At 51.1% G+C, this 12542-nt stretch overlaps 1 protein-coding gene across 3 annotated transcripts; it reads right to left on the reverse strand.

The window, feature by feature from the left end:
* Positions 1-5023: 5023 nt before the first annotated feature.
* Positions 5024-12270, reverse strand: SMUG1 (single-strand-selective monofunctional uracil-DNA glycosylase 1). 3 transcript variants are annotated; one of them, XM_010857966.1, is made up of 4 exons: positions 12228-12269; positions 10142-12104; positions 8348-8649; positions 5024-7342 (listed from the first exon to the last, which is right to left on the reverse strand). In XM_010857966.1, the coding sequence occupies exons 3-4, from the start codon at positions 8636-8638 to the stop codon at positions 6815-6817; spliced, it is 819 nt and encodes a 272-aa protein (XP_010856268.1). In that variant the 5' UTR covers positions 8639-8649; positions 10142-12104; positions 12228-12269; the 3' UTR covers positions 5024-6814. The 3 variants fall into 3 exon arrangements, with proteins under 3 accessions (XP_010856268.1, XP_010856267.1, XP_010856266.1); XM_010857965.1 differs by lacking the exon at positions 10142-12104 and having other exon boundaries at positions 12228-12270; XM_010857964.1 differs by having other exon boundaries at positions 8348-12104.
* Between the last annotated feature and the right edge of the window lie 272 nt (positions 12271-12542).

The following is a 12542-nucleotide window of genomic DNA, read 5'->3' on the forward strand; positions in this document are numbered from 1 at the left end:
GGCGGCTGCCTCCTCCACAAATCTGTTTTCCGAGTCACAGATTGCAGCGCACCCCCTCCCTACCCGCTCCACCACCCCGACGACTCCCCTCCGCGTCTGGGCTCCTTCTTCTGTTCCCTCCTCCCAAACGGAGCCAGAGGACACTCGGAAAGACACAAGTCCTCTGAAGATGCGTGAAAACACAGGGGCTACACAGAAATACTCCAGACGTACAGGGACCTACCGGCAGCAAAAATGGGTCACAGTGAATGACACGAGTGTCCATCTGGGAGATTTTTCAAAATGCAGAGACAAAAAAGATCCCCATGGATCACAAAAGTACACAAATCCATGTAATAAACCTGAGACCCACACTCTATAGGGAACACATCACCCTACCCCTTGGAATGGTTGTCACAAAGTGACACCACCATACAAGCGGCAAGATCATGCTAACTCAGTGTGAACTCTCATAGACCTTCCTAAAGCCTGAATATTCATTGGAAGGACTGATGCTGAAGCTGAAGCTCCAATACTTTGACCACCTGATGCAAAGAGCTGACTCACTGGAAAAAACTCTGATGCTGGGAAAGACTGAGGGCAGGACGAGAAGACAGCGACAGAGGATGAGATGGTTGGATGGCATCACCGACTCAGTGGACATGAGTTTGAGCAAACTCTGGGAGATAATGAAGGACAAGGAAGCCTGGTGTGCTGCAGTCCATGGGGTCACAAAGAGCCCAACATGACTTAGCTACTGAACACGACAAAGCCAGGTAAGGAGTAAAACACACATTCACTCTCAGAGCAGCCATCACACCCCAGTAGCTAGCTCATTGGTGATGCCTTTCTGGTGCTGGAAGGCAAACCTTTCCTTCAAAGACATCCTGTTCCTCTCCCAGTTCACAGCAGAAAGCATCATCAGATGAGGTTCTGAGAGGCAACTGCATCAGTCATCAAGTTTCTTAAAACTGAACAAACAAAACTGAATCAAAATCACAACAGGTGAACACTGGAAAGGCCTTCCTCAGAAGACAGAAAGTTCAAGATCTCAAACGGTGAGACTGGGCTTCTCCCCGATCAGCTGCAATGAGACGCATTCTGCAGCCAGGACTAGGAGTCAGCACCATCAAGGTAGATGGAAGGACAGAATGACCCGCTGAGGCATGTCCCCCACACACTCCCCGGAAATTGCTGGCCTGAAATGATCCGGGTCAAGTTGCTTCAATTAATGAAAATGGAAATGACAAGCTGGCTTGGCGAAGGCCACCACGGAGGACTATTCTGGGCTCTCAGCCACTCCCTCTGCCAACCGGGCCTAGAGACTGACATCAGACTGAGATCCTCAAGAAGGAATTAGGGGCGGAAGAACAGGCAAGAAGATGTACAGGAAAATCCCATTGCAGTTGTTTTGTTTTTGACAGAATGAGGACCAAGATAAGGAGAGAGAAAAGGGGGGAGAGAAAGTTTCCCCAAATGCATTAAATACATTATAATTCAACCTTGACCGGTAAGCTTGGGCTGGGGCCAGGCGTGGCATTAAGACCTCTGAAGAAGAAAGCAATTTAGCCTCCCCCAAAGCAATTTATTTCTGTATCAACTGATGGTCATACCTGGGAAGTTTATCCATGTGTCTAACGTCAATGTCTCATGCTCCAGTTGAAATTATTTCCTTCTTTGGGGCATTAGGAAAAAATAGAAAACTGCTGGCCTACATCCTCCCAAAGAGGAATATTCGGAGAATTAAGACCTAGTCTGGGCTGGGCCTTAGTCTCTATTCCTCCCCTCCATTCCACTCATCTTTGCCTAGTGTATGCCCAGGCTGTTTCTGACCTTTTTTGTTTTAGCACCTGGACACCCCCTAAAACACCTACTGCTGTTTTCCATCCTAGAGATTCATGGAACAAGAGATGAAAAAGGAAGCCCCCTTTCCCATCTCCCATAGGGCCAAGCCCAACCCCTGGTTCCAGCCAATCCTGGCCCGGAGTTCATCCTTGCAGGTGGGGCTGGGAATTCTTGGGGCAATCTGACACCATGGTCCCCTTTTTCGAACACCCACTCCATGGAGGTGGCCAAACCCGGCAGGTGATGGGAGAACTCCCCAATCACCACCCTATCCCACTGGCATACAACCTCTTGCGCACATGGAGAGCTGATCCCTTCCTCAGTTCATGTGCCCAGGGTGCTGTGTTTAGAACTTGCTCACAACACCTTTTCCGCTTGATTTATACTATAATTATATGCTTGTGTCTCCTAGCGTCCGTCAGTGAGCAACGTGAGGGCAAAGAACCATCTAATTCACCTCTGTCACCCCCTGCGGTACCTGGTGTAGGGAAAAGCACACAGGGGACATCAATAAATGTTTGTCAAATTGGGAAAGTGAAGGACCACACAGCAGTCAGACACGACTCAGTCTTCCTTTAAGCCATCCTGTTTCAGTAAGGGGAAAAAAAAAAAGAGGAAAAGTCTCTTTCCTCCCAACACACTCCATCCTGCAGAGTCTCAGAAGCACCCCTACCCAAAGCCCAGTTTGGTTTCTATCCAGTTGAATATGTATACTTGTGTGCATGTGTGTGCACATGCATACATGTTGGGGTGGGACTTAGAAGACCCAATCACTCCTCTGAACCAGAACTGGATCACCATCACTGGGCAAAAAACAACAAACTCTGAATACTTATGTTAAGTGGATGGACACTCTGGGGTAGATCTCCAAACCCAGATTTGAGCATGGCTTGTACATTCATCCTGGACACCTACTGTGCACCAAGTGTAGGGTTATGTATGACAAAAGGAATATGAGACCCTCTCCTTGCCTCCAGGACCCCGAGTGCAATCCTGTCTTCACCTTGGCTGCATGTCCACAGCACAAAGAGAAAACCAGATACGAGGTTGTACTTCAGACCTCCCTAACCAACATCTCTTAAAGTGGAGCGGGGACACTTTCCTTTTTTAACACCTCTACATGTGAACCAACTCCACAGTTCTATCCAATAGAACTTTCCACGATGATGGGAAGTTCTGTGTCTGCATCATCCAGTCAGTAGCCTCTAGCCATGTGTGGCTCTTGAGCACCTGCAATATGACAAGTGACTGAACAGTTGAATTTTTCACTTGGCTTCATTTTAATTAAATAACCATGCATGGCTAGTGGCCAGCGTATCAGACTGCAAAACTCTTGATGATCTCACGTCACTTCAATTTGGCTTTAAAATACTTTTCACAACATTGGTTTTTATCTTTGGCTGCACCATGCAGTTGGTAGGATCTTAGTTCCCTGACCAGGAATCACACCCAGGCCCCAGCAGTGAAAACGCCAAGTGCTAACCCCTGGACTACCAGGGAACTCCCTTACAATATTGTTTTGTAGCAGCTGACATCACCATTCCCTTTGGCCCAGGAGAAAATAATGAGATTCCCCTCCCTAAGGACACTCTCATTTGTACTGAAGAACCTGCTCTAGGATGGATGGGGAGTAGGGGCCAGTCTGGTGGGTTAAGGCCCATTGGCCAGCTAAACCACCACACCAGCCTCCATCCCCAGACTGGAGGAAAGGCAATGAGCACCCATTTGTTAGTGGTTGACATGAGCTGGGGAAGAAAAAGGAGTGACATTTCTGTTATGGACTGAATTGTGACTCCCCCAATTCCTATGTTGAAGCCCTAATCCCCAAGTGACTTGGAGAGATACCTGGAGATAGAGCCTCAAAGAGGCAATTAAGTGAGGTCATAAGGGTGGGTGGGATCCAATGTGACAGGTGTCCCTTCTAAGAAGAGAGATTACGAGGGAAGTGCGACAGAGAAAAGATCACAGGACACAGCGGGGAGGCATGCCCAGGAGAGAGGCCTCAGGAGCAACCAAATCTGCTGACATCTGCATCTTGGACTTCCAGGCTCCAACACCGTAAGAAAATAAAGTCCCCCAGTCTGTGGTATTTTGTTATGGCAGCCCTAGCAGACTAACATGGTGCCCTTGGAGAAAGGGAGGCCCAGGACTTTTTCAGGCCCGGGGACCTATTCAGCCCCTCCCTAAAGAGATGCACCCCTAGAATTGAGGGCACCACCACCACTAGAAGCCAGATGCAGCAGTGACTCTGCCACACCTAAGTCTTCAAGTCGTCTTGGTCACTACCACTCAAGGGCCTTTACACACTGCCCAACCCTACCCCTGCCCCTCATGATTCTCACCCCAACGCTAGGCTTTCACACTTAGCAACCCTATCGCCCCAGACATCTTCCTGCAAAGGAATTCCCCCCCTTCCCATTCCTGATCCCACTCACCTACACTGCCTCCTGTACTGGCCAGCCCCTCCCTCCGCCATCTGGTGGCTGTTTTCCATGCATGTGTTCTCTCACCTCACTTCCTTCACTGGACTGCAAATTCTCGAAGATTAGTCTAGCATTCAAGACCTTTCACAAGCTGGCCCCAACTTACTCTACTTGTTCTCCCAGCTGAGCCAAGTCAATATGAATCTATTTGCCAGCCCATGAACCTAAGAGTGCTCTTCTCTAAGCTCTCCGAAACTGTCTCAGTCTCTAAAGCCACCTGAAATGCCACCTCCTCCAGACAGCTCTCCCTGACTACCTTAGCTAAATATATAAGGCAACAATGGCTTCCATCTCCATGCAATTACTTCAGTGCCTGACCCAGTGCTCTGCAACATGGGGCAATAACTACCTAGCACCATTGCACTGACAACAGAAAGAGGAAAGGAGCCTGAGGCACATGGGGGTGCAAAATTGTAATTAGTTTTTAAAATATTAATATGGCTGTGCTGGGTCTTAGTTGCAGCATGTGGGATCTAGTCCCCTGGCCAGGGATTGAAACTGAGACCTCTTGTAATTCTGATGCCAACCACCTGCAGTTAGTCAGGTTTAAGGGTAAAGTGCCCAACAAGACTGCCCTCGCCACAGATGTCAACTTCAGGTTCAGGGGTCATCAGGTCACCCGCACTGCTGACTGGCTATGAATTCAGGGGTTCCTACACTCCCCTCAGGCTCAATAATTTGCTAAAATGACACAGAACTCAGGAAGGCACTCCACATATTGTTACAGTTTTTATTATAAAGGATACAAATCAGAATGAGCCAAATGAAGACACATAATGCAAGATCTGGGAGGGTCCCAAAGTGACTTCACATCCCTTCTCCCTTGGAATCAAAATACCACCCTCCTGACATATCCACGTGTTCACCAGTCAGGAAGTTCACCAAAGTCTCCCTGTCCAGAGTCTTTATAGGGTTTCATTATGAAGGCAGAACTGATTGAAATCATTAACCTCGTGATTGAGTTCAATCTCCAGCCCCGCCTCCCCTCCCTGGTGGTCAGGCTGATATCACCTGTCTTGAAGTCCCCACCCTTGGATCACATGGTTGGTCTTCGGGGTATGGTCAGCCCTCCTGAGTCAAATTTCAGCAAAAGCTCATGTGTAGTCTGAGGGTCCCATCACAAATGACAAAACTCCTGGCACTTGGGAAATGCTGAGGACCTAGAGGCTCCCTCTCAACAACCAAGAGTGGAGGCCACTCAATTTATTTATTATATAATGGGGAGGACACATATTAAAAATCTTGAGATCTGGAGATGTTCTAAACCAGGAGCTAGAGTCCAGTCATGTGTTCCTTATTAAGGTGGTCTCTGCTCCTGACTGTATGCACTTTCCCAGCCCTTACTACAGGGGCAGACATGCGGCAGAGCTAAGAAATGAGTTAGCTGGAGACACCAGGCTCCCATCCACCTATCAAAGTGCCCCAAGTAGCAAACTAACCACTCGACGGGCCTCTAACAGAGATCCTGCAGCTCTGGCAAGGTAATTAGAGACTTCATACCATTACCCAGCCACCCAAGAGAACCTTTCGCAAACAAGAAGAGGTAAGAGGGAAAATATAAACTACCACCTTCCAGCCCTGACGTGCAAGAGGGAAAAAAGGGCCAACACAAAAGGGTTTAGGAGCTTTTAATGCTTAGCCTGAAAAATCACAGGCTGGGTTTCCCATAAAGTCACTGGTCCATCTCTGGGGCAAGACCATGCCCGTCACTCAGGATACAGGTGGAGGCCCAGACCGCCACCCCTCCCCTCACCCTGGTCTTCAGGGCAGAGGGGCTCGCTGTGTAGTGTAGTGCGTCCCCAGCCAGGAGGCAGAGAAGCCAGAAAAGGTGTAGTGAGCACCTGCGTGCCAGGCACTATGCAAGGCACTTTAAAGTGTTATCTCAGTTAATCCCCACACCAGCCCAGTGAGGCAGGGACCCCATTTTATAGATGAGGAAGGATCCTGAGGCTTGGAGAAGTCAATCCACTTGTCCAAAATCACAAAGTTCACAAGTCTCAGGGCTGGGATGGAAATCCAGGTCTTCTGGCCTTTCCCACGCTGCCACACAGAACTCCCCCTGACCCACCCTCAGCCTCTCATCAGAGATTCACTTTTAGCAGCCACGACCCACGCTTTGTCCCAGTGCCTGTGGGGAGACAGGTGAGCTGCAGGAAGCCGTTCTAGGAGGACAGGTGGGGATCCTGGTGGGACCTTTTCTCTCAAACAGCAAATAGGACCTCAGAAGTCACTGTTGGGGTCTCTGCAGAAGAGAGGCTCCAGGGAAGCAGTGAGGTAGAGTGGCTCAACAGATGTTGGTTCTCTGTGGAGCTGGGTACCACAGACGGAAGGAAGGTGAAGTGAGCAGGAATCAGGTGGGCAAGCAGGAGCAATGTCAAAATGGCAGGTCCCCCAAACTGCGGAGCCCAGGGGGACCTTGTGGCTCCAGTCCAAGAGGTGTGTGGTCATCTGCCGGCCCAGAAGGACCCAGACGCCTTGAACATGTCCTGTGCCAGCCACAGGGGTGCTCAACTGGTCAACAGCGGCAGCAGGCCCAGCTCGTCCAGTCTCTCCTTGGCCACCGCCTCCCAGCCCTTGTTGGCCTGTGGGCTGCGAGGGGAGGGGTGCAGGAGCCCCTCCACCTGGACCTCGGGCATCAAACTTGCCAGAGCCCGCCGCGCCCGCTGCTCAGCCAGGCGGCCCACGCCCACCACCAGCCGCACCCCCAGCAGCTGCACCTGCCGGCACAGGGCCGCGTCACACACCCCCAGGAGCTGCTCGCGCTGCTTGGCCGGCAGCTCAGCGGGGGTGATGTTGCGCCCGCTGGGAGCCAGAAGGAGCAGCGGACACAGGTTGTGGACGAAACAGTGACGGAAGAAGACCTCGGGCTGTCCACAGAGGTTCCGGAAAAAGCCCCAGAACCGGGCTCCGCTCACCTCGGACTGAGGGCACTCCAGTCCCAGCACTGGTCGCTTGGGGTGCTCCTGGGGAGGGGTCCGCACAGGCCCCCCAAGGCCCAACCAGTCCCGGACTACACTCACTTCCCCAAAGGGCACCTGTGAGGAGAGATACACGAGGGCTTCGAACTGGAGACCTGACGCCTGGGGTCTGGACCGAGCAACCCCTTTCCACCTTCCAGAAGGATCTGTCTCCCATTGCCCCCACCCCCACCCCAAGGCCGGAAACTAGGATTCCTGGCCCTTGTCTGAGTCTGTCTGTGTTTCTCCAGTTTTTCATGTGGTCTATGGTCCAGAAGAATCTATTTGTTTGCCTCTACCCCAACTAGCCTTTGGGACCAGCCACAATAAACATGAGGGGATATCTGGCCCGACACAGGGAGTGATGGGTAACAGGGGGACAGACAGATGGCCTGGGACAGAAAGGCGGCCAGGGTGAGAGGAGACACAAGGACGGGGCTGACCGCTGCTGCCTGGGTGCCCTCTCAGCCCCAAGCCTCGGGCTGTCATTTCCATTGATCATCATTGATCACCTTTCAGCCCCCAGTTGGGGTCAATAAAAGCGATTGAGCCTCCTGCCCTGAAGCCTCTTCCCCTCCCCCATCTGCCGAGCACCCCCACGGAGGGGCAGTCACTCATCCGGAGGTCTGAGAGGGAAGCAGGCAGGCCCTGCGGCCTGCTCTCTTCCAACCTCTCCTTGGCTAAGAAACAGAACCCGGGCTGCCAGAATGCCCTGCCTCTCTTCCCTGACCACCCCGTCAACCAGTCTCCCCTGAGGAGCCCTGGTCCCTCTCCTGACCCCAATAACACTCTAGGGAGAGGGGAGATCCGGCAACGCAAAGGTAAGGATGGGGCTGGCGGAAGGAAGGGCTCTCAGAGGCAATTAGTGGACCGCTCACAAGGGAAACGGAACTACCATTAATGTGCTTGGTTAACTACAGGCAGCGAGGCCGGGAGAGTGTCTGAGACCACAGGAGCCAGGGTATGAGGATGGGGTTGGGGGGCGCACCCACACGTGTCCACCGTCATGCACATACTCCTCCACAGCACATGCAGCCAAGCGTCCGCCCTGGACCCTCCCACTCCACCCCACAAGCTCTTTACCCCCGTCTGGGCCATGCCAAAGGGTCCTGGGTTCATGCCCAAGAAGAGCACTTGCTTGGGGCCCTGGCAGTAGCGGGTCACGTAGCTGCGATGTGGCTCCCACGCGTATTCCACAGGGTTGTAGACGATGCCCACGAGCTCCGAAAACTGCAGTTGCCTCAGCTCATCATTAAGCCGAAGCTCTTCCTGCAGGAAGCCCTCGGCCAGGCTTCGAGGGGAGGGCTGGGGCTCCATCAGGGCACCTGCAGGCTGGAGGTGGGGCCCCGACGGGAAAGGCTGGGGCACAGCCATGCCACTGTCACCTGGAAAACAGATGGACAGAGGCCCCAACAGCCCCAGCTGTCGAGTGGGAGGGGTCCAGGCTGAGCAGGGCCCTTACTACCATTTCCTGGGCTCAGAAGAGACTGTGTCAGTTAGCCCTCAAGCTCTAGGCAGGTCTTCACTCAGCCCAGTTCCTGGTAATGAAGGGCCTTTCCTCTCCTGGATTCAAGTACTCTTCCTCTTCATAAATCACCCAGTGAGCACAGCCTGTAACCACCAGTCATCCCCCACTCCAAACCCCATTTCCACCAGGCATAGGTTTAGGGTCACTAGCTCCTAGGCCATGCCAAGGTTTTCAGTGAATATTTATTTTTATTTATTTTTTTTTTTTCAGTGAATATTTAGATGGCAAACTTTCAGCACTTTTACTGTCATCCTTAATAAAACAAGCCCATCCAGGATGGGCTGTGTTCTGGAAACCAACGTGCTGAAGGATGGGCTGCAGGTGCACAGCCACAGCACAGAGACTAATTACAGAGCTGATTTCAATAGATGCCAGGTGGTGAGCAACGCTCTGTGCCAGGTACCCCTCAATGATGTATATAACAACCGCACGAGGTGGGCATTACTGCTCCCATGTTACAGGTGAGAAAACTGAGGCTTAGCAAGATGAAGCAACTCGCTGAGGGTCACTCACTCAGCAAGTATGCAGCTGGAATCTGAACCAAACCATCTCACACAAGCCTTTGCTTTCCACCACCCACACCCATCTTGCTTGAGATGGTTTGATCAGCCACCTTGCTAATAATTCTAGAGCCCCCCCCAACCCCAACCCAGCTTTTTGCTCACGTTGAAGAATCTTCAGTGGTGAGTGAGACAATTAGCAGACTCAGACTAGACTCCTACAAGCTATGTAACTACGGCCAGAGCTTCAGGTCTCCTCATCCAAATACTAAGAAAAATAATATCCACTTAAAAATACTGGAGACCCATGTGGTTCAGTGGTAAAGAATCTGCCTGCAATGCAGGAGACATGGTTTCAACCCCTGGGTCGGGAATATCCCTTGGAAGAGGAAATGGCAACCCACTCCAGTATTCTTGCCTGGAGAATCCCATGGATAGAGGAGCCTGGCGGGCTACGGTCCATGGGGTCACAAGAGTTGGACACGACTGGGCGACTAAACAGCAAAACTTAAAAATATTACTGTAACAAATGGAATAAGATGTGTAAATGGTGGTCGGGGGATCAAAGTGGGAAACAGAAGAGGACAAGAAAGAGGGAATGGGGAAGAAGCAGAGGGAGCACCCCAGCTAGCTTTGTAACCCACAAAGGCCACTCCTTCCAATCTTCCTTCTCATCACTCCCAGGTGAACGCAGAGGCCCAAACCGATTGATCATTCCATTCACACTTTCAAAATGCCCTTCCTATCCAAAGTCCCAAAACCTAACACATGCTATTTTCACAAATTCATAGACTCCTTGACTGAAGCAGGACTGACTCCCCCATCCCCACACACACATTTGAGTCATACCTGCCCTTCCAGATGAAGCTCAAATTCTCCCTCTGGGAAAGCTGTCCCTCTTCAGGACACTGCAGCATTTGCTGTAGCTTCCCAGCCCTACCCAACCCAAGTAGGTCTGGAGTGGGGCTTGGGAATCTGTATTTAAACAAACTTCCTCAAGAGATTCCGATGACTGGTGATGGCTGAGAACCACTGCATGTCACCATGGTTAGTGGCATATTCATGAATTCACACCTTGCCTCCTAGACTAGACTTGAGGCAGATCAGAGAGGAAGCCCTGTTTCATTTTCCTCCATATCTCCAAGGTCCCAGCTTTTATCTGACAGTTAACTGTGTCCATCTCATCTTTTTTCAATGCTGTTTAAAACTACCTTCTGGGAGTTCCGTGGTTGCCTAGTGGTTAGGATTCCTGCTGTGGACCGGGTTCAATCCCTGATTAGGGAACTGAGATCTTGCAAGCCACGCGGCGCAGCCAATATAAATAAGTGAAAACAAAACTACGTTCTACCAAAGAGCCTTTCCTGACAGACTCCTCTCCACTTCTACACCCTGAGTTGACTCAAGGCCCAGCTGCCCGTTTTGCACTCTGCTTGCTTCTGAGAGCTTGCCAGGCTCTGGGCACGTTTCCATCACATCTGGGCCTCCCACAGGGCAGGGATCATGGTTCTTCTCCCTCTCAACCCCATATGCAGGTCAAGAGTAACCTCTTCCCCCAGATGGGATCACAAGGTTGACACAACAGCTTGATCCATCAACCTGTTCTCTGACCCTAGCCCTGGGAAAGTGGGAAAGAGAGAGAAAAAAAAATCCTAACTATGCTCCAATATAATATAAAAATTTAAGAAGTCAGGGCTAAACTTAGGAAATCCTTCCCTAGACTGCTCTCAGAACTCTTTAACTGATCTGTCCGGGTGGCTACCCGGGCCAGCTAGACTCAAACAAAGGCTGAGAAGGGCCCTGTGGAGAACTCATTGTCTCCGGGGCCCTCCTTTGCATCTCCCCATACAGTGCCAACATTAGCAGACTGCCTGCTCCAAGTCTGGCATCTCTCTCAGGTCTTAAGGTTGAGCCTACCTTTAATCTTTAGGAACCCATCCTGAAGACAGCAAGGCCAGGGATACACCGAAGAGTGACAAGGCCTTATTTTCAATGTTCTAGAATTTTAAAGCCTGATCAGAAGGCAAGAGCTACAGGCTTATGTGTCAACTGACTCTAATTCTAGTCCCGGTTTCATCTCTAAGTTCTCTTAAGCAAGTCATTTAACTGTCTTCTCTGAGATGAAAATCAAAATTCCCATCCAACCTACCACCAGCTGTTAACTCATTCCCCCACCCCCCTCCAATATTTATGAGTCTCTTACATGATAGGCATTGTGGTAGTCTTTTGGTGGGGAAGAAATCCAAAATGAATAAACGAATCATAAACGACTGTGACATGGCAGATAAACAACTGTAATACACTGTGACATACTGTGATTCCAGTTTTAATGCCCTGAACAAAACACCATGGAAGCCCAAAGGAGAAACCAGGAAGTTCTATGTAAAGTCACCCACGGACAGAGATCAAGAAATGTCTGTTTCTGAAATCACTGATAAATTACAGTGTCACATTAAGCACAAGTGGAGGGTGATCAACCGATAAGTCTGGCCACCTAGGCTCTCTGGCACTAAACTCAGTAAGGGCAGAAGGAATCCAAGACACTGTCCACTCCCGTGTCCTTTGGGGGCACTTTAGGAATCCACATGGACAATCAGCGAATCCTTAAAACCAATAATGATAATAATACTAATAGAGCATGGGCTCAGAAGTTCCCAACACTTCATCTCTCCTCCTAGTTCGAGGGGGCTGACAAGTAAGGATCCACAAGAAACTTCCACGTCCGCCCGCGGGCTCCGCCCGACGGGAAAGCCTCGTCTCAGCAGGTCTCCGGGGCGGTTCCATAGGCTCGGCTCTCTCCGCGCCGGGCGAGCCCCTGACGGAGAGAGGGGGCCCGAAACACAGACATTTCCACTCCCCACCTGTCACCTCCGGCTAGCCCGGGGAGCCCCTAGCCCGCCCCCCAGCGCCCCAGGTTCCCAGACTCCTACTTCCTCACCTGGTCCAGCGCCCCATCCGGTTTCCGGTTCCTTCCCCCCCCCGCCCCCGCCGGGCGCGGAGGACTGTGGGAGTTGTAGTCCACTTTGTTTAGGGAAAGAGATTGGCATAGCTGCGGCCACTTCCGCCGGAAATACTCAAATTCCCGGAAAGTGTGCTAAGTTCGCCATAAGTAACTCTGGGGGTTGTAGTTTATTCTTTACACCAGGGCTAAATCCAGACGACTTGAGAAGTGAGAAGCTAAGCTCTGAAAGGACCGTGAAGATCCTGGGCTCTAGCTGTAAAGGGCATCACCTCTCCAAAATTTCATACACTT

Source organism: Bison bison, unplaced genomic scaffold (genome assembly GCF_000754665.1).
Source record: "Bison bison bison isolate TAMUID 2011002044 unplaced genomic scaffold, Bison_UMD1.0 scf7180017864383, whole genome shotgun sequence".
In the NCBI taxonomy this organism is placed as follows: Eukaryota; Metazoa; Chordata; class Mammalia; order Artiodactyla; family Bovidae; genus Bison; species Bison bison.